The following is a 22,285-nucleotide window of genomic DNA, read 5'->3' on the forward strand; positions in this document are numbered from 1 at the left end:
CTCGTTAGAGTACTGACGGCATGTGTGCACGGTCACATACGGTTATAACGAGCTTTCAAAACAGCGCTAGCGGGCTAGGCTAGCGGGCTAGCCACCATGCTAACTGCGGTGGTAACAGTGCAAAAACCCGCTGTCACGACTTTAATTCCACTTCTATCATAACACTGTTTCTACAATACCGCCAGGTTAGAAGCAAACACTGGGTAGTAGTGTCGGGAGTCCCTGCTGACTGTGTGTGGAAGCTGGGGTTGAAGCTAGCTGGGAGGGGAGCTAGCTAGCTCCGTCTAGCTTCAAGCTACACGGAGCTTCAAGCTGTGGAATTAGCAACACAGTTCGAAACAAGACCTGGGAACCGCTGCGCTAAGAAATGATTACATCAGCATTTTGACCTGCTGGGTGTCACTTTATTTTATTTAGTTGCCATCGTAGCCTACACTGTGTGCAAGTGGGGAGTAAGTAATGAAACAGAGTGGACTTCTTCTGATTACTCGTCAGTTAGGCTTCTCCAAGCTTGTCTTCCGTGGCGCCACCTAATGTTCTGGCGGTGAATTGTTTTCAACGCGGAGAAGTAAAAATGAAAAAGTGTCCGTCCGATCTGTCCGTTCGTCCGTCCGTAACGGATTACGGAGTAGCATAATGGAGCCTACATGTCCCGCTTATTTTCATCAACACCGTACTGTACTTGAGTATAGCTGTGACCTGTATAGGAATGAACAGCCTGAAGAATAGTTGTACCATAACTCTGACCTTAAAGACACCTTCAATGTTTCCTATGTCCTTTGGTATAACAGTGTGGTAGTGAAGAAATTCCACTCAATATTTACTACTCTTTCTAAGTTGTGTTGTTGACACCCACCCCTCTTCTTAGAAATAAATAGATATTCCTTCCAAATCTGGTAAAAATGGGCTCATAAGAAAACAGAATTGGATTGTGTATCTCTGCAAATAATTCTGTTTGTACGTGTAAGTTAGTTTCACTTATATATTGCACTTGTAGTTTGGCTTTTTTGAAGCTAAAGTACCTACATGATTCTGGGTTTGTACCCTCATGGTTGAATGCACTTATTGTATATGTCGTGCATGTGAGCAGCTCAACACAACCAGCGCTGCAGCTTTAACTCGGGGAATCTGCGGTGCGCGCTTGCTCCGGTGTGTACGGTAGTCGGAGGAATGTGTCACAGCAGCGCGGGGCCGTAATGATGTCAACTCGTTATTTACTTTCCAAATGTGAGTGACCAGGCAGCGCGAAGGGAGAATCAATCACCCGCCGTGTGACTGACCCGCCAGGCGAAAAGGAGCTGGAGGAGGAGGAGGAGAGCCGGCGTGGGGGAGGGGAGACCGCGCGGCAGATACACGCCCCCCACTCCCCAGCCCCCCCAACACTTACAATACAGTCTTCTACAGGCGCTTTGCGTTAACGCCACCCGGGGTTAGCTCGGCGGCTAGGCTACTGTATGCTAACAGTGTGGAGGCTAGCTAGCATGTGCGTTTAGACAGGGGCTAACAGACAGTGGGTTTCCTCATTAGCTTGATACCTCGCGTTTATGTTTGTGATATTCAGGTTTAAGGTCAGTTAGCCTTCAACCCCCCCCCCCCCACACACACACACACACACCCCTCACTCTCTCGCTCTCTTTTTCCTATTCTCTGTCTACGTCCCCCCCCCGTCCCCCCCCTCACGTTGAATTGGGAAACTCCACCAGACCGAGCTGCAAAAAACTCAACGCATTTCCCTTTCATCCCCCCTCCTCCCCGTTCATTGTTTTTATTTTTGTAACTTTTTTGAAAAAAAAATAAAAAAAATAAACAAAGCTCCCACCCCCCACACACCCTACCCCCAGCGCGAACTCACAACTTCCACCCGCCGGTTGCCAGGGAGCCTTCCTTCCGGAGGGGGGGCCCACACTTTACGTTACTCGGCGGCGGCGGCGGCGGAGTGTTGCTCACCCCACGGCGGCGGCGGTCGGAACTTGAAATATGACGGGGAGCGAAACAGGAGGAAAGTCGTCGTCGCTCGCGTAACCGGCTTCGAAGTTGGAGGTTTTTTTTCTGTCTCTCCCCCGCGGGAAGAGAACGAGGCGGCGGACACCACGAGTTCACCCTCACGACACCAGAGAGAGAAGGTGAGTTTTGCAAAGCTGCATGTTTGTGGGAGAGGAAGCGGAGTTCTTCTTCTTCTTCGTTGTTGGCGGATCGAGCCGCTGCTGGTGGAGGTTTCGCCGGCTCAGCCTCACACGTGTGTTGAAACGTCTCCCGCTTGTGTCTTTTTAATATCCTCTCCTAGCACTTTTGTCCTCGCACTGATTTCTTTTCCCCTTCGTAGCCAAACCTGTGTGACTGCTTCGCAAATACACAATTGGAAGTTTATCAGCTTCGAGGCTGTCTCTGTTCTCGTCAATACTTAGTGAATCTAGTTTTTCTCTTTGTTGAAACAATGCACCACAATCCTGAAAGCACCAGCATGTTGTGCAGTTTGGGGCATTTTCCCTGAAGCTGAAATATGGACGATATACATATTTATATCCCTTTGCAGACTTAGGAAGCACATGAGTGGGGGAGGGGAGACACGTCCAACTGTACTACACTGCCACCCGTAGTCAAGGGACACTTCATGTTACTGTATAACTACACTGTGAATGCTGTTTCCTGATCTGCAACTGTCTGTGAATTCAGCACACACCAATATCAACACAAAACTGTAACACATTCCGCGTGAGGACACTTTTGATGAAGAGATTAATACATGGTGTGTGACTCATACATTCTTATGTTCCATGTAGCAGCCCTGGCTTTTCTCAGTAGTTAATGGAATAATGGGATACAGTACAGACACAGTTAAGATGTCTCGTCTGGGAACTTGAGCATCAAAGTGTTCGTCATTGATATTAAAGCGACACACAAGAAGGATTCAGAGGGAAACAACAGCTCAAACACGCTGCTCTCCCACTGCTGTTTGGCCTGATTGTGTGTCAGTGGCCCAAATAATAAGTGATGTCCCCCTTTCTTGTTGGCCTACTGACTGATTGTTCACAACAATCAGTCAGTGTGGCTCCTTCATGTATGGAAACATTTCAGCAAAAAGGGAAATGCATTAAAAAAATCCTGTGTTAGCAGATGGGGATTGGACTTGATTTGACATTTTGGTTGCTGCCGCGACCTTTTGTGTTTATTTTCACAAAGTAAGCTTGCAGACATGAGCTGGATGACACCTTAAACTCTTCACTAATATCATTGCCACCCAGATGCTACATATATTCTATACCACTGAATAACTTCTACGTTACTTATTCGGGATTCCTTGTTTATATATATGAGAGATATTCCTGCCAGCGTTGTGTTATTAGATTCAACCACATTGTGTTACCAGTTGTGTTACCAGAGGTGAGAGCTGCTAGTGAAGCGTAAGTGCATTCGTTACAAAAATAGGTTTAGTGCTGCCCATTACAAGAACAAAAGCAGTTTTATGATGTCTTAAGTACACGTTTCAGACAACATATCAGTTTCCATGTATTGGTCTTTAAATATGTTATTTTCAGATTAAATTCTTAACTACCTCTATTGAGAGCTGTATGTGTCGTTGTTTTGGTCTTTCAGTAGCTGGTTACCTTTGTAGTGAGTCTTCAGAGGGCATAAATGAATAATGTAGTTAGCCCACAGGCCATCCTCTGTTTTCTGTGACAGGATTTGAGAAAGAAAGACATCTTATATGTTTTCCAAAGCTGTGTTGTCTCAGGTCTAAAAAGAAAATGATTGACCTCAGTGTTCCTGCTAGGACCTTTCGTGGGTTGGTGCATAGCATGCTGGCCAGAGTGAAAATCAACAAAAAATAATTATCACACTTAATTTTAGCTAGTTGATTATAGTTCACTTTCTCTTCTCATTCCACTTCCTTACACTTTGCGATGTGAACTATGCAATGTAAATAAGAACTACCAAAAAGGACAAAACCCATCTTTCCAAAAAATAAATTTGCCATGTACTTTGACTTTTTAGTTTAGCCCATGTCCCATCTGCTTACACGAAGCTGACATGGCTTATGGCCTATACTGCAGCCAGCAACCAGGGGGCGATGAAGAGGTTTTGGTTTCACTTTTAGGCATCCGTCTTTGGATACGATCTATGAATTTTTTATCCTCCAGGCGCTGAGCTTCAACACATTTAATATGTCATTAAACGATTGATACTACATTAAGTCTCAGCTTTCATTTGAGTAGGTTTACATGAGATCTATCTGGTGTGTATAAGATAATTGAAAACGTAAACGATCTGATAAACAGAAGAGGGTTAGAAAATCATTTGAAATGTCTCAAATAACCCCAGTAGACTTAATAACCATAATCTTGGAGGTGTCACCACAAGGTGAAAACCCCCAAAACAGAAAGGACCAATTGTTGTTCTCATTCAAACATTCAGAAGAAACTTTTTCTGTTGACTTGAAAAACAAAAATCAATCTATCAAAATTATGCTCGAACAAAGTGATGAATCTGTTAATGCTCCGGCTGAAATAAGACTGCTAATGGAACTAGAAAACTGGCATCTATGATTTCACTGCTAATGGAAGCAACAGGATGGATGGTGAGCTATCTAGGGGAAAATGATGTGCTCAGATCTAGTCAAATACATAAAGAACTGTTTGGATGATGGTTCATATTTCTGCAGACAGGACAAAGATCCTAAACATCTGGTCAAAGCGACCAAAGAGCTTTTCAAGGTAGAATATCCTCAACCTGTCACCTGATCTCAGTCTGACTGAGCTGTATTTCTCATGTTGAAGACAATATTAAGCTGAAGATGGCTGGTGTGAAGCTCTGGTAGATACATCACCAGTTAAGATAGAAAGTGTCTGGTGACGTCTGTGAGTTAAAGACTCCAGACGGTCATTGATTGCAACCGATTTTCCACTCAATATTTCAATTCTTATTTTTGTTTGACTTAATGTGTATCTGTGGAATTACTTTTGAATCGCTACAGTTATAGACAGTGGGTGTTGAAGGTCAAAGCAGTTTTTACAAAGCCTACTCCAATGAGGGGTGAGACATAGAAATGTTATTTTGAAAGTGGCTGAAGCTCTGAGCCTAAAGATTCAAAATGTGTTGCATTCCACTTACTTTGTTCCCTCTATTTAGTCATTGAAATGTGACCACTGTGGACTTGGTGAACCGATGCACAGAAGAGAAAACAGCTAATCCGCGCTACATTGTGTCAGACTGTGCTCAAAACAGAAATGTATCCCCTGCTCATAAGTAGGGCAAGGAAGTCCCAGAGAAAGCCCATGGCAGCCCTGTGGTGCTGCAAAGCTCTGTTTCGAACTGTCCAAATATTTCTGTAGCGGTATTTATTTATGATAGGCCATGGGGGGAGGTGAACCATTCTCTCCGTGCTGTCTTCGTGGACTATCTGCCAGCTCACAGACTAGTGGTTACTCTGAAATGACGCCCATACAAGTACTGGCTAGTCCAAGGCTGTAGTTATTTATTTGGATTTCACTTTGGATTTCGGGTTGCTCTGTTTATCATTGTGTGAACTTGTGTCTGCTGTGCGTTAACTATGTCCTTGAGAGCATTTAAATTAGAACAAGTGGGACAAAGCCACATGTCAAACACCCAACTGTTTCGGTGTCTAGCAGGTAATCAGTTTCTATTTCTATTGTGTCTGAACCCATCACACTGTGGCTAATGATTCACTAACCTTCTTTGTGTTAAATAGAATATGTTTGCTGCTTTTAGCAAACATCTGTGTCGCATCCTGTCTGTCAATGGACAAACTCTTTTTCTCAAAGGTCAGTCCGTTAGTACAAACAGGTAATCTCATTTCTAAGTAAAGCAGAGAAAGACGAAGCTCTGTGTGGCCATCGGTCTAGTGTTTCTCCGCAGTTGGACTGTAATTTGTAACAAGATAGAAAAAAATGTTTCGGGGGCACCAATAATGCTGGAGGATGAGTGTTCAGGAAGCTGTGCAAGCACGTGCATGCCAGAGAAGCTTTTCACCAAAGGGGATAGTGTTTTCCCCCCCCTTTTAAGTATTTTTCACTCCCTGCTGATTCAGCCACAAAAGATCAGAAAGAAAATCATTAAATCAACAGTACATTTTTTTTTTTTGCTGTAGATGTATAGGTTGGTCACGTCCACTATTTTCCTGGTCTTTATGGCTTGGCTGCAGCTTCTTTTCTCAAACACACACACTCAGTGGACAGCACAGAGGCGGCAGTAGAGACCAGTAAGAAGGGAACATTCTACCTGAGCTGATAACAACTGCACTCACTGCAAGTATAACAGAAAAATCCAGCAGAGAACAGTTATATTTAACCTTTCCTTTTTACACCATCACTGGGTGTTTATTGCGCTAATCGTGAATTGCTACAAGCTAAAATAAGAGCAGGTTTGTAGGCTGCTAGTTTCATTTGCCACACACCTTCAAATTATTGAGATCTTTATTAATTATTAGTTACAGACTAAGTCAGCAGTCGCCTTCTCTCTAGTACCATAACCTAAAATCTTTATTCAACATCACACAGTGTTTTCATGTCAGGTATATTATTTAGTTTATTGACATTTTCCTTTTTTCTTCAGAGATATTATTAAGTTTATACACTGTCGTGACTTTGCTGCTGTGGGCATTTATTTTTGCTGCGCCATTTTTTATAGGTAGAAACAAATACTTGGAAACAGATGCCGATACACATTTGCTTCCTGATTAGATCCTGTAAGTTACGATGAATCTTTCCTTTAATGTCCTTGAACAACGAAATCCCTCCTCTTACTATATATTTCGTTGCTGGTCTTAGTTTTATTTTCTACAACTAGGAAACCAACTGCAGACCACACGATCCTCTTCCTGTTTTAACCCGCACATGCAAGCCAAGTGTACGTGAATGTGTCATGTGATATGCGGTTTCATGGCTGTCAGTATGGACAGAGATTAATTCTGATGTGGAGCTAAAATGCTTATCTGGATGAAGATAGTTTTCATTTTAAATTAGTGTGGACATAGCCTGAGGGTAAACCCTGCACTCACACACTTGGCATGCTAGTTTCAGATATATCTGACTTATGAGATGGAGCACGAGATGCACGGGCAAGGCACTCGCACCATGTGGCTACTCAGATGAAGCTCCAGCTAGCTGTCAGCTACCCTCAGATTAATTGGTGTCATTTTGGTGGTGACTGTGAGGTTAGCTTGCACGGTGGCTGAGGAAGACAGAGGGGCTGTATGTACAGACTTAATTATTTACCATCATCACAATATTGAGCAATCTTTTCTTCATAATCATTCAGGCTTAGTTCTGTACTGAATGTACTCATTGGTATTCTGTCTAAAGCTTTGTCCAGACAGTGAGAGGAATATGCTGTTGAGTAAAACCATGAATTGTGGCTTTGATCCCACTGCTCCGGAAACGAAACTGCCATCTGCAGAATGACAGCGAAAGTTTCAAGTTTACCCTCTACGTGGTTTGTAATTTCCTTTTCCTTGCAGTTGAAAACCTGTCACCAGTGTACTAAACACTGGGTCCTCCCTGTGGTCAACATGTACAAAAAGCAAGCATGACGTTTGGACAAAGTTATTATGCCCATGGAATTCATGTAGTGTATAGAAAGGTTTATCATTCTACAGTTTATCTACAAGGGAGTATAATTAAACAGAGTCTATGCATAATTTCTTTTACGTGTGTGTTTAGTCTTCCTGTACCAGTACCTTGTGAAACATTACAAGGTCAGTTTTTATTACAGGAGATTAATGGTGTATATATTGCCTCCTGAGAAGACTACATTATGTGTCCTCATTGAGTGAGGCCACTAATGGGCCATGGAAGAATTAAATGTATGTAAATTAAAAATCTGGTATTGATGTTAACAGTGGTGTGTGTTTCACGATCTAAACACCAATGCAGATTTAAACATTCTCTACATACATCAGAGGTACGTGCACTCAAATTGCTGACCTATTTACAACAAGAAATTCGAAACATTTCCAAAATGCTCTTCTGTGTGAGTGATGATTGCTCAGCAGGATATAAGCTGTTTAGAGAAAACACACACACATGCCACAAAGGGCAATCTCTGATGTGTAGTTGTTAATGTCAAGCTATGTCAATGCTCAGTAAGGGATAAGTCAAGTCATGGCTTAGAATGAAGATCCGAATTTCAGCTCACTTGTCTGCTTTGTTTGTTTGACCCTGATGTCAGATGGAAGGAAAGCTCCACAAGAGTGGGGGGTATTCAGGGTGGCATGAGCAGCTGTTGACAGAGAAGCAAGATCTTCTGGTCACCATGGCAACACTTGTATTGCCCGCACTGGTTTGTCGCTGTGTTTACAGCTTATTCTTGCACTTCTCATCTCGCTTGAGGACAAAAGAGACAATTTCCCGGCTGAGGCCCTTTTATGTTGTTGCTGTGTGTTTGTACTGAATGAATGTAAAAATCTACATTTACGCTACTGATAAAAATGGTTGAAATGGTACAGTCCTCTCTTTTTTCTTTTTTCAGTAAAACAGTGTTACATAAAAGCTTGTTTAGACATATACTGTATGTTCCCATTATGATGTAATAGTTTCATTTCCTGTCAGTAGTGGAAATAATGGTCCCATCAACAGTAACACAGCTGACGGCTGTCAGAGGTTCTCTTCATTATCCAATTTGTTGTTTTCGATCAAATGTACAGATCATTTAGTCTCAATTTCAGATGCAATACTCGGGAATGTGTGGCTCTTTATCATACAACATAAAGATAAACAGAATACGCCCGCCTAGATTCTACAAATGTGTCTGCTGAATTTTGTGTTGCACAAGATAACATGTCTTTTCAAAAGATAACATGTCTTTTGCAAAAGATAACATGTTCAGTGTGCTTGATTATTAACAAAGAGCCGCCTTTTACATTATCGGCATTATATATGCATTGATGAATGCAAGGTCAGAGTATTGAAGTTATATTCTTCTGCTGTATAATTTAATTCCCACAGTCTCCTCCACACAAAGTATTTACTTTTAACAAACCCCTGCACAGGCATATACATGTGCATCCCCTCCAGTGCCCGGTCCTTTGTGTGCTTACATGCACGTGTTAAACCACCAGGTGTTGACATGCAATAACCTGCTTACTATTTTTAACACCTGTAGTTTTTGCAGATTTTCTGTTATAAACCTCTCACAATTTCACTTGAGTCTTGACAGCATCTATACAGTTTCCTCTACTGTGTACTTCTGGTCATCAATATAATGGATAGGGATTTTTTTCTGTCCACATCAATAGGGGAAAAAGCCAAGGGGTCTCTCTTCTTTGAGCAATGTAAGACTGCCGATATCCTTTTGTCTCTATTGAGAATACTAAATGACAACAATGGACAAGTGGGAGTTGTCGTTTTTATTTGATTCTAATGGGTTCAGCATGAGAGTGGATCATAGGTCCTTGCGCTTCCCATTAGCAGACATCATGATGAATCTTTCTGGTGATCCTCGCTGTCTGTCACCAACCCCCCATTCAGTCCCTGGGGAGAAAGTATAAGTGATGGTGGCGCATGTGAATGTGCAACTCTCTCTTGAGAGAAAAACGAAAAGCACATTGCATGTAAATTATTGCTAATCTGTCTAGGTGTATTTCAACAATTTTTCTCTTTTGTAGTTTGTATGAGGACAATAGCATGAAGACATGTTGTCAGTATCAGTTGCACTAATGTGTTACCCTGATGACCTTGCTGATTGTTAGCTGCTGGAAGAACCATCAGGTCAGCCCTCGTGGTTCCAGGGGTGGTCGACTATCTGCAGACCCAGACTCTACTTGGAGTGGCAGGCAGTGGGTGGAGTCGCTGGTTTGAATGAAACCACGTACGCTTGTGTCGTTTTCTCCCGGCGCACAGAGTCGGCCACCCCTGGTAAACATTGTAAATGTTGCCGCCCATAGGAAGCGTGGGAGAAGTGTTCCCCCAGGAGACTTGAGGGCTACCACCCCCCAACGCGTGCTGACCTACCACCACCCCCCCCCCCCCCCCCCCCCGACGCCGACCTACATCGGCCGCCGCTAAGTGACTCATTGAGAGAGGCAAAGAATAACGCTCAAATGGTTGTTGTGATTACCTGTTTGGGGATCATTATTTATCACCCTGCTCCCATTCCACCACCACCACCATCTCTCTTTGATTCCCCTCCCCCACTCCAATCCCCCCCCCCCCCCCCCAAGACTGCAGCCCAACCAGAAGCTTCAAAGGCGGGTTTTTACTCAGCAGAGCAGTTCAAGAGAAAATGGCTGCTGTTTCCAGGTCTTGTTTGCACATCTGTCAGGAGGTGACCGTTCAGGAGAAAATGAGCTCCCTGTTATGCTGGTTTTTAACGTTGTGCTTTTGAAACCTGCATGTGTAGGAGTTGGATGGTTCTGTATTGTGTCGTGTTGTGTTCTCTGTGACTTCTGCACTGATATTGTTATTTTTTTAAAGAGACTGTTTTATTTGCATATAGAGCGGAAGTTGGTCATGATTGTAACCTATTATACCATATAGTCTGTTTGTGTGTGTGCAGAGGGAGAGAGGATGCCAGGGTGGTTTCGAGTTGGGTTAAGGTAGATTAGACAAAGTGAAGTATTTAAAACATGTAGCTGCAGTGTACAAGCCAAGGGTCAAGAGTGTTTATGAACGGATTTTTTACTGTAAATTATCTCTCTTCCTTAGTCAAAGCTAAATTTGTGCACGGTTTAAAAGTGTTATCTTTGAAACGTGCACAAACATGTGAAATGTGTGGCTTGGCTTCAACTCAGAGATTTTAAAAATGAATAATCATACCCTGTCTTTTCTTACACATGCTAGTAGAGCACCGTAGCAGCATTGCTCTCCTGCATCAGTGTTGAATTTTGAATTTCATATTGTTTTTATTTTTTGTTTGAAGATGGTGAATCATACATTGCTCAGTGGTAGATATCATATTTGCATATTTAGGTTGGTAAGCATAAGCAAAGACTGAGTTGATACTTTGCTTAGTTGACAGATTTGATACCGGTACATCTGTCAGTCGTGGTTGAGGTGAAAGACTGAAAATGCAGCTGACATGTGCAGTGTTGACAGGGCGTTTAATTATGAAGAATTTTATTGTTCTTCTGCTTCGACCACATCCTCTGGCCTAACGCACGTAGGTGGCTTGGTAAGCTGTGTAATTTATATTCTCTATGGTTGCAATAAATGTCGTAAAAACAACTTGATGCTAGCTTGATGACCACGGGGGGTTCTCCTCATTTGCAATTTTGGATTTACATTTCTCTATTCCTGTCTATTGCCTGTCTTTTAAAACATCCGATTGTTTGTTGACACTATTATAAAAGTACAGTATGCTGGTTGTGCTCTGGTGCTTATAGGTGTTTTCAGACTTGACATGTGGGTAAAATCTAGAGAATTGGCTTCAGAGTTCACCCAGTTTGCCTTTCACACACAGATAAAGGAGTGGGAGGCTCTCTGTGCAGACACATTCACAACAGCAACAACTCCTCCGCATTATTCAGGCGAACTGTGCAGCAGGCAGAGGCAGGAAGCAGCGTTTTAACTGTGCTGTAGAGATCACGTGGTTTTCTTTACAACACACTAGGTGTCGGCTGTTATCCCAACAACCTCTCTTGACATCTTTGTCGGTGTCGTCTGTGTGTGTCACCACTTTTCAACCGTGAGGTAATTGTCCGCTCACAGTAAATCCAGAGGGGGAACTCCTGCTATGTTCTCACCTTGAATTCTCTTGAGACTCTACAGAATTTATACTAGGAAGCCGGGTGGTGAAAGTTCACATATGCACCTCCTCTGGAGTATCTGCAGAGTTCAGTTCATGTCTGAGTTGAGTTGACATTGCACAGATTGATAATATTGTTTAAGAGATGCTTTCAGAAAGTCAATACTCAATCGTTAGTCAGACTTTGAGACCAGAGAAATAAAAAGATTTAAAGCAACATCAAACTTAGGTTGTTCTAAAATATGTGTTGTGTAAATGATTTCAGGAAGACTTATATAACTGTAGGTTTGGTAAATGTTGCCGAAGTTGCTTTTAACTACCTGCGTGCATCATGGTCGCTTCATGTATCCCTGTGTCCACTTGGTTGTGCACTTTCGGCAAGATGCAATACACACATAGATTGTGCATTGACACATTTGACTGTTCTGGCTTTGAGGAGATGTATATCTAAAAGACACACACAGTGACAATATAGACTGATGGGTGTGGATTGACTTGTTTCTTATGTTCCATTCAATACAATATCCAGGTTTACTTCTCAGATTGATTGATACTCCGTCACAGTTCGACACACCCCACACTTCCTCTGTAGTGTTTCCAGGCATGGGCTCATCTGGCTCAAATCCGGGATCTCTGATACGCTGTATACTGTTAGACATTAATCATATTGTCATAGCAATGTCAGACACATTTATCATTTGACGTTTGGGGAAGTCAATCAGACTCTTCTCAAAAAAGATCACGGTTCAAAGAGTTTGAACATGAAGCATGTAATTCCCTTCAAGTGATTTTAACTCAATTCATATTAAAGTATATACTCATGTTTCAGTTATATACATTAAAGTGTATGGGTATTTTGGAGGTGTGGTTTGTGGTGAACTCCAGAAAATGTCTGGACAACAGGGTCTACACATTTTCTGTCGTCTGCCTTTCATATATGAAGAATGCGGCAGGAGATTTTTCTGGGTCAGACGTGTTCACAACAATAGGAAAATGTCATACAGCCAAATAATTTCAGGAGAGTTTACGGAGTTCAGTGCAAATTCCCCTTGTATTTTAAGGCTTCAGTATCCCATAATCATAGTAACCACAATACAGGATGTGTGGTGTCAACATTATGTCTACTGTGAGCACCTCCCACCACTGGTTAATCCGTGCTTTGAAAACAGTGTTTTTTGTTATAGTGGTCTTAAAAGAAGTAGCCCCCCCCCCTTATCACTTCAGTGGACACATGTCTCCTTTCCTAGATGCCACATTGTTTGTTCAAAAGAGACTCTTGATACCCGGGGAACTGGTGATGGTGCCATCATAGGCCCAGTAGAGGGATTATTGCCTATGCCCTGCACCGATGGGTCCCGAGCCCCCCCAGGCTCCCTGCTAATTATGTTACCAGTTGTTTGGTATGTATCTGTAGTGGCCTTGGGTGCAGCGCGGCCTTGCTTTGATGTGGCTAGCCCTTCCTAGTTCCATATGTAAGCTAATAAGCTGAAGAGAAACATGGTAACAGCGGTCAAGGCAGGGCACAATTGCACAGATAGACTAGCCCTGTTTTGTTTATGGAAGAGGGTCACAAAGAGTCCTTGCCTCGTGAGTGCAGTGCAGATGGTATCTGTTTGTTGATGTAAGTGATGGAGGGAAAATTGAGATAAAACCAGTATTTTTATTTTTAGTAAATGTCTTTCTTGCATTGGTTGCAGTGGTTTCTCCTGCACCAGGAGCAACTTAACCGAAGCTGTTTTTTGTGTCAGTAAACCCTCCGTACTTCAGCTGCAGTACAATAAAGAAAGAAAGAATATACCAAGGTGAAAGTGAATAATTCATGTTGAGTAACATGTTCAAGCCCTCTGGCTGCATGCCCGCTGGTAATTGGGACAACGCCATTCTCTGTCTATTTTTCTCGATCACTCTCGTTGCTACGCTACCAAAAGGAAACTTGAGTGGGCCAGGACAGTGTTTGGAATGAAAGTTGGACAGCCATGCGGTCCTCATACCTGACACCACCCCCCTCCATTTCTCTTCTTCTTTTCAGCAAAATGTCTGTCCCTTTATCTCCCTGTGGGAGAGCAGGAAATGGCTCTCTACCTTTTAAGCCATGACTCATTGTCAGGTGGCAGTTTGTTCTGTATTTTCCTAGTATTTACACAGACAGCTCTCAGGCTCATTGTTTCTGCTGTGCATTTGTGTATGTTTACATCTTATTTGTGGGTATATAATTAATCTCATTCCAGCTCAATGTATCCTTCTCTGGAGAAGTGCATGCTTGAATGAGTGGGAAATTATAAACCCTCTTAGTATTCTCAGTGTTCAGCTGCCTGAGGACCAAAAAACCTGATGGAATTTAAAATGTAATTGCATTTTTGTTTCTCCGGCCCCCTTCAGTTTTGAAATGGTCTCAATTGAAATGTTTTTCATAAGCTCTGTTAAACATTTCATATTTGTTGAAAATAACTCTGAAATGGAGGGTCAGGTCGGCTGCTAGGAATAATTAGCCCCTCGGTCCCCTCTGTAATTTACTAGATGGGCACAAAACTGGCATTTAATATCCTTACAGCTTTATCAGGACTCTTTTACATCTAGATTGTTGGCTGGGTCACTAATAGGAAGCACCAGTCAGTTCTTAGTAGATGCCAAATGGATATAGATACTCCCATAACACCAGAATGAGAAGCAGGAAATGCTTGAATTAGGTTTGTGGATTTACAGGTTAACTGACCCAGCCATTGACACTGTCAAAGGAAGGAATCATGCAGCAATGAGCAGGACATGAGTGAGCATGTTGTAAGAGAGGCCTGAAAACAGCACTGTCCTCTGTGTGTGGGTGTGTATTAAAATATATTGGCACAGGACTATGTCACTGAACAAAAGCCAGGACTGATTACTGCTGGCTGCAACATTTGTGTTTAATTTTTTGGGATATGAGAGAGAAATAATTTGCTCGAGTGGCTTAAATGTCTTATGCAATACTGCAGTTTGAAATCTGAATTAAAACTAAATGTTTGATTTTATTTTCAGGAGTGAGCCCAGCCTTACAACATACCTCCTCCCTGTCACTGGGCTAAGATGAGTATTACCAGCGACGAAGTGAACTTCTTGGTCTACAGATACCTCCAAGAATCAGGTTGGTCTCACTAAACATCATCGTCATATACCGCTAAAAATGAATTGATTAACTCGACCTTGAAACATCTATTGCTGATATTTTTCAGCATTGCAGGGTTTTTGCTGTCAAAGCACATTTATTTGGTCATTGACTAGAAAATGCAATTATCATGCATTTCTAAAGACAAAGCACATGTTACGCATAGTCCAGCATGATGCCTACGTGCGTCAGGAGATGTTTTTCTTATCACCCAGTGGATGGAAATAAACTGCTTGTAATGTGGCTGCACAGAGCATTGCCCTGATGTCAGCCTGTTATGCACTCTTTGATAAGCCACAGAATGATATTCGAGTCGCAGCGTTTTTATTACTGGTTTTAGATCAGCATCTGAGGCCATCTGACAGAATACAAGCTACTAGCTGTGCAGAGGTAGACATTGACATTGGCATGCCTTATTATACTCTCAAATGTCACACTTGTTACGCCATTGGGCTTTTGTATTCAATTACTGTTGGCTTTGTTTGGATCAGACAAGACTGTTCTTTGAATATTTGTGCTGTGTTTGTGCACATCTTGTGCTTGGCACTCTCCCATTAATGAATGTGAATGGTGTGTTTTGTTTTCAGGTTTCTCCCACTCAGCATTCACCTTTGGCATCGAGAGCCACATTAGCCAGTCGAACATCAATGGAACACTAGTGCCCCCTGCAGCCCTCATCTCCATCCTGCAGAAAGGGCTTCAGTATGTGGAGGCAGAGATCAGCATCAATGAGGTGAGGAGAGGGATCTGCTTTTATTGACTCCCAACAATGTTTTTATGAATTTTCCCCCCTTTTCCCTACTCCTGAGAGAAAAACTGAAGAATGTTTGTTAGGAACAGCAATTGGAAAGCCTTACTCAACTTTTATAAATAAAGATTATAATGAAAAAAGACTCTAGATGAGTCACAATTTAAATCTTGCCTCATGATGTGTTATTTCTGCTCTGACAGGACGGCACAGTCTTCGACGGTCGACCGATCGAGTCGCTGTCGCTCATCGACGCCGTGATGCCAGATGTGGTGCAGACACGACAGCAGGCATTCCGCGACAAGTTGGCCCAGCAGCAGGCGTCTGGTGTCATGACAGCTTCGACCTCTGGAATCCAGTGTAATGCACCAAAGAATGGAGAGGCCACCTTCAATGGGGAGGAGAATGGCACTCACATCATGAGTAAGTTGAATAAATACAGGTGTCTCAGTAGTAGTAGGTACTAACATTATCTATGAAGTAGTTATGGTTCTGGCTACATTCACTCCACTATGTTTTAGTTTTGGTGTCCATGCTAGTGTGGAGTTTTTAAGTGCCTGAAACGGAGAACTTAGCAAGCTGGCCCTGTTTAAGGTTTAAAGCTCTATTCAAAAAATAAATTGGTATGTGGAGGTAAAAAAACAGAATTCAGTCTACCTTTGCAAAGATTGACCAGTCTGTATTCCATGTTTGCAGTTTAAATTTGGATTTAAATATATAATGATGATAATAATGTAAAATATATCTACTTATTAGTAGTCAACATATTTTGTTTATTTATGACCCACACTATCATGGTAATGGCAGAGTTATATCCAGAATCTTGATGCTGAGTAACTCAGTGTTGACCTCTAATCTGCTAATCAAACATTTATTCAGAAAACTATATGAACTTTATCATCTGTATGGTTTTCACAGGAGTTTTTAATTAACGGTGTTGAGGTTTTTCTCCCTGTTTTAAACTCGCCTCCATCACTGCGACTGGGTTCTCATTATACTGTGATAATTGTGTGCGTGCCAACTAGGTCAGTCTCTCAGACTTAGATGTATAAAAATAGCTCTGGCTTATACCAGCAAAAAGACATTATTGATTTTCTTTGATCCGACTCTTTTGTTAAAATGCAACTCTTCACCCCAACATTAGGCGATAAATAATATTCATACAAGATAATTCTATTGGCAGTATATTAATACTACCACTAAGCTTGCTGAAAATTGTGGGCATATATATGCTTGCATGTGTGTGCTGATGCATCCATTAACATGTGCATGTGTATCTGTCCATCTGTTTGCGCCTGCCCTTCTCAGATAACCACAGCGAGCCCATGGAGATGGATATGAATGTTGCGATACCAGCCAGTAAAGCCACAGTGCTCCGAGGCCACGAGTCCGAAGTGTTCATCTGCGCTTGGAACCCTGTCAGCGATCTGCTGGCCTCAGGGTAAGTCTCTGTCTGAGCTGAAACAGATCGCTGGATGAGTCATGCTTTATTGTGTGCCCGCTTTGGCTTTTATTTTGAAAGATAAATGAGGCAGCTTATGTTGCAACAATCTTTTGACCCTCCCCCTGCTGCGTTGGTATTGTCTTCAGCTCAGGAGACTCCACCGCCAGGATCTGGAACCTGGACGAGAATAATAACTCCAACTCGACCCAGCTGGTGCTGCGCCACTGTATCCGAGAAGGGGGCCAGGATGTCCCCAGCAACAAAGACGTCACCTCACTAGACTGGAATGTAGGTCCCCAAACATCCCTCCATGTCTACTCTTTTCACTTGTACCATGTGCAGACTTTGATGCTCAGGACGCTCAAGTAACAGATCTGTTATCGTTCCATCCGACAGAGCGACGGGACTCTCCTGGCAACTGGCTCGTACGATGGATTTGCAAGGATCTGGACGAAGGACGGTATGTCCTCTATCATTCTAGCACAGCGTTTCTTCCTTGTGTTATTAGGATTGTATCATTGTTATTGTAATTAATGCAGCCTCAATTTCACAAGAATGTTTTCTAAAATAAATGGATATGGCTCTTATCCTTTAGGAAATCTGGCAAGCACCTTGGGACAGCACAAAGGGCCCATATTTGCACTCAAGTGGAACAAGAAGGGGAACTCTATTCTCAGTGCTGGCGTAGATAAGGTATTTTATAAAGCTCCCCAAGCATGGATTTTTGTCTGTCAATAATAATATCCACATGGTTGTTTTTTCTGTACCAGTCCTAGGGCTTGAAATTAGCTTTTTTTAGATCATTCGCCAGAGTGTTAATCAGAAACATATAATTTCTCTGGTATCCATAAACTACAATTTAACTGCACTTCTATTAGTGAATATTTATCTCCGTATAAACTAGGGACAAAGACAAATAGAGAGAGAACCCTGTTATTACTTGTCTTACATGTTTAGTTCATATATTTATATTAAATTTATAAACAGCAGATTTGCTCATTTTGTGATTGAAAATAAATGAAGTTAATAAATTCACATACCAAGGTTAATGATTATGATACATTCAGTCTTTCAATTTATCAATCTTTATGTTGCTTTAAGAAATCTTTCAACACACAATTTCATTTTCCAGACGACAATCATTTGGGATGCACACACAGGAGAAGCCAAGCAGCAGTTTCCCTTTCACTCAGGTAAATCCACTACAATGTGTATCCACAACAATCCCAACTGATGGAGATGTATAAATATGATGTTATAATAATAAATATGACCTTTTTAATGACCTTTTCATTGAAATAATCTTCAGCCCCAGCTCTGGATGTCGACTGGCAGAACAACAGCACCTTTGCCTCCTGCAGCACAGACATGTGCATCCACGTCTGTCGACTTGGCAGCGACCGGCCCCTCAAAACCTTCCAGGGCCACACGGTAAACAGCTTTTTCCACCCTGACCTTCTGACCTTCTCTCACACAGTGCTGTGCTCACTACCTCATGCTAATGTTTTTGTTACGCTGTGCAGAATGAAGTTAATGCCATTAAGTGGGATCCGTCAGGGATGCTTCTGGCCTCCTGCTCAGATGACATGACGCTCAAGGTAAGAGACCAGTCCTCTGAGGTTAAAGAGATAAAGCCTGAGTGGTCATTTGTAGTCAGTGGTTATATTTAGTTGTTGCTGTTTTCTTCACGCTCAGATCTGGAGTATGAAGCAGGATTCCTGCGTTCACGACCTCCAGGCTCACAGTAAAGAGATCTACACCATCAAGTGGAGTCCCACAGGCCCCGGCACAAACAACCCCAACTCTAACATCATGCTCGCCAGGTGGGAAATCGCTCACTTTTGAAAGAAAAGTGCAGGTTTTGTGTGCTCAGACTAAAACAACATGCGCGTCTGAATGTGTGTTTAAGAAGCAGAGTATTATCATAGACTGGCATTCAGAAGAAACCATGTTTCAGGCAAAATCTCAATGCTAGTAAATGTCAGTGGCTCACAGCCTCACACCCTGACCCAGATGTGCACGCGTGTTTGAATGTTCTAGTTCAAATACCACTGGAATTCACAGCCGTTACTGACAACCCAGCACACCTGCCTGTAATTCACAAAGGAAATAAAACTGCTATCATTGCAACTGCCTGGATGGAACTTCAGGATCTTTAATAAACGCCATCGTTGTTCAGTATGAGTGCAATACATTTTTAATTGACTTCAGTTTAGCGCTCTGCATTAAATGTCTCTTCACTTTCATTTCTTGCCACCCTTAGATTAACCCTGGCTATTTATACTCGCTTTGTGAAGCACATGTGTCGACTGAAGTCAGACTCCATTTGTTTTCAGCAGGGTCTGATTACATGTGTTGATTTGAAACAGATTGACACTCCCTTTTTTTATTAAAATTCACACATTTTGAATTGGTACTGGTTAAAGTGTTGCCCTGTTGTGTACTTTTTCTCCTCAACAAAACATTGATTATCAAGGTTTCCAGGATCTTTTGTATTGGATGTTAACATGTAAGCATTTTGACCAGACATTCAAGTGCTAAAATGTATTAACACAGATTTGTACCCCTGGCACCATCAAAACATATTTAATAGATCATCTTGTCACAAAAACAGATGATTATGAATCCTTAGCTCTGATCTTGTGTCTTATTTTTTCACTTTTTTCCCCACAGTGCCTCCTTCGACTCGACAGTGCGACTGTGGGATGTGGAGCGAGGCGTTTGTATTCACACACTGACCAAGCACCAGGAGCCTGTGTACAGTGTGGCCTTCAGCCCAGACGGCAATCACCTGGCCAGCGGCTCCTTCGATAAGTGTGTCCACATTTGGAACACCACGGTGAGCGTAGCAGGGGGATCGATATTGTTACGGACCGAGTAGATGCATAACGTGCTAACACATTTGTTTGTCGCGTTGTTTCAGACTGGAGCCCTGGTGCACAGCTACAGGGGCACTGGCGGTATTTTTGAGGTTTGCTGGAACAGCACCGGGGACAAAGTTGGAGCCAGTGCATCAGACGGCTCGGTAAGCCACAGCCTGTGGGATTATGAATTCCAAATGTTTGCTCAACTTTTTAATTCATCTTATGTAGTTTGGAGCTTGCTTATAAAATGTTCAAGTACTTGGTGATGGCTGACATGTATCATTAACACCACCACATGTCTTTGCTTTCCAGGTATGTGTTCTCGATCTCCGGAAATAGCCAACTTGAGACTTTGATGAATTCTGGAACGTGCAGCAGATCGCTTTCTTCTGACATCAGCAAAAACACTCTCATTGCTCCAGAGGAGCCGTTAAGGTTGACTGAAAAAAAAAACCTTCACGGGAGGAAAACCACATGACTGCACCAGCTTCTGAGGAGCCAACACCAACTGAGTTCCGTGCACCTTTATTGTCTGTTGCGGTGTGTTTTACGACACGCGTGTTTTGAGACAACGGCAGCGGTTTAAAGAGATCCCCAAGACTGGTCTGAATCCAAATCCCTGGGGGCATCCGCATTTTTAAAAAGGTTTCTAATGAGGAAGTGCTGTGATCGCTCCGGGCCACTGGTCCAGCTGTTAGCGGGTTGTTTGGGTTGGAAACGCAAAGATGATTTCTACAGGAAGAGAGGTGTTAATGAGACACGTGTTTGGCTGCAAAGGCAACAAATTATGAAAGTGTTTTTTAAAATTCCTTTGTGCGAATGTTACTTCATGTCCAAATGATGTAACTGGAGACATGATATAAGTGACATCGATACTGAAGCACTGCTATTGTCTTGTCGACAGGCTGCTGAGCTTCTCCTCGGCGGAGAATAGTTTGTTTCAAGAGTACTTCTTGCATTTCTTTGTCTATTTTCCACGGAAGGACGTTTGAAAGTCAAAATTGAATGTGCCGCTACAAGGTAGTTCTCAGCTCATGTTTAACATCAGGTCAACAACAACAGGAAGAACCTGCCAAGAAATAATCTCCGAACATGACCTGCTCAATTCGGTCGAGATTTGAACAGTTGTGTTAAAGATGTGAAAAGCGTGGTTTACAAAGTCAAAGTGTTCTCCCTTTTTGGATGTAAATTTAAAGAATGTAAAGATATGTAAATTAGATTAATACACAGACTTATATACTGTGTATATATGTTTATATACAGTACTCTTTATTGACATCCTGTAGCGGCGCATTAATGCTACAGTCGACACTTCTTCGACCTTTTTAAATGAAGTGCATGTCTCATCATCAGCTTCTTTTAATACAGTCTCGACTCAACCAATCATATCCAGTGCTTATGTTTCGGGGCTTTTCACAGTGGAGGCAGGTGACTTTCTGTCTCTGTTAAGCCACTGAAGTAAACGGGCCTCTTACTTACCTGCACGCAGTAAACTATCAGGTCAACAGTGCAGGAGCGAGCAGTGGTTTGAAGCATTGAGATATTGTTTAATGTAGAGCTGGACATGAGAGAGTCAACAACTAAACCCTACCTATGAGACCTTCTATCGCTCTTAGCATTACCACGGGGACCAGAAGGTGGAGATCAAGTGAAAAATCCCACTGTTTTGTAAAAGAAGAAGAAAAAGATGCAATGATTGGTCTTATTCGATCCCACTGAGCTTCACACAAGTGCAGTAAGTCGAGCTCCCTCAGCACATGTCAAACACACCATCACTCGGATTTCCCTTTGTTTTTGTCCCTTTTCTACCTTTCAGTCTACTTCAGCCAAAACAACATGAAGTGTTGGCACTTTTTGTATTGGCGGGTTCAGCAAATGTCCAGATTTTGCTGAAAGTAAAGGGCCAATTTATTTCTTGTATTTTTGACCATTGTCTTTTTTTCTTTTTTTTACAGTCACAATTCGATGTTTGATGGGTGGTTCGTTGTTTTTCGTTTGCTGAGAGCCATTATTGTCTGTGTCAGACTGAGAATCGGGCTGTGGGTTGGTGGCCTTTTCTTGGCATGCTAAGGAGCCCAGTTATGGAATAAGTGCTGTGACAGCTACTGTTTCTCTCGACGCCCTGGTCCGGGGTGCACTCACCTGTTTTCGAGGACAAAACTTTGAAGTCATTCTGTGTCTCAAATAAATCACTCTATTTTGATATCAGAAACCACGGAGCCTGTGTCTTGATTTCAGTTAGTTTGAGACTGAAACTGGTTGTGTGCCTCAGTGTAGTGTCTTTCCCTCCAGGTGTTCCTGACAAGCTGCATTCCCAACATCAGGTCACTGTGACCTTTGACCAGTTTTATTATATAATCTTTGGGTCTAAGCAACAACTGGTCAAAATTTTA

The 22,285-nt window shown here is 42.4% G+C and overlaps 1 protein-coding gene across 1 annotated transcript; it reads left to right on the forward strand.

Moving 5' to 3' along the window:
* Positions 1 to 1,937: 1,937 nt before the first annotated feature.
* Positions 1,938 to 22,104, forward strand: tbl1x (transducin beta like 1 X-linked). The gene is made up of 15 exons (XM_061088238.1): positions 1,938 to 2,123; positions 14,710 to 14,815; positions 15,424 to 15,569; positions 15,788 to 16,007; positions 16,893 to 17,025; positions 17,175 to 17,316; positions 17,425 to 17,488; positions 17,624 to 17,721; positions 18,161 to 18,221; positions 18,338 to 18,459; positions 18,552 to 18,626; positions 18,724 to 18,851; positions 19,702 to 19,867; positions 19,952 to 20,053; positions 20,205 to 22,104. The coding sequence occupies exons 2-15, from the start codon at positions 14,758 to 14,760 to the stop codon at positions 20,229 to 20,231; spliced, it is 1,542 nt and encodes a 513-aa protein (XP_060944221.1). The 5' UTR covers positions 1,938 to 2,123; positions 14,710 to 14,757; the 3' UTR covers positions 20,232 to 22,104.
* The last annotated feature ends 181 nt before the right edge of the window (positions 22,105 to 22,285 follow it).

This window comes from Limanda limanda, chromosome 16 (assembly GCF_963576545.1).
Source record: "Limanda limanda chromosome 16, fLimLim1.1, whole genome shotgun sequence".
Classification (NCBI taxonomy): domain Eukaryota; kingdom Metazoa; phylum Chordata; class Actinopteri; order Pleuronectiformes; family Pleuronectidae; genus Limanda; species Limanda limanda.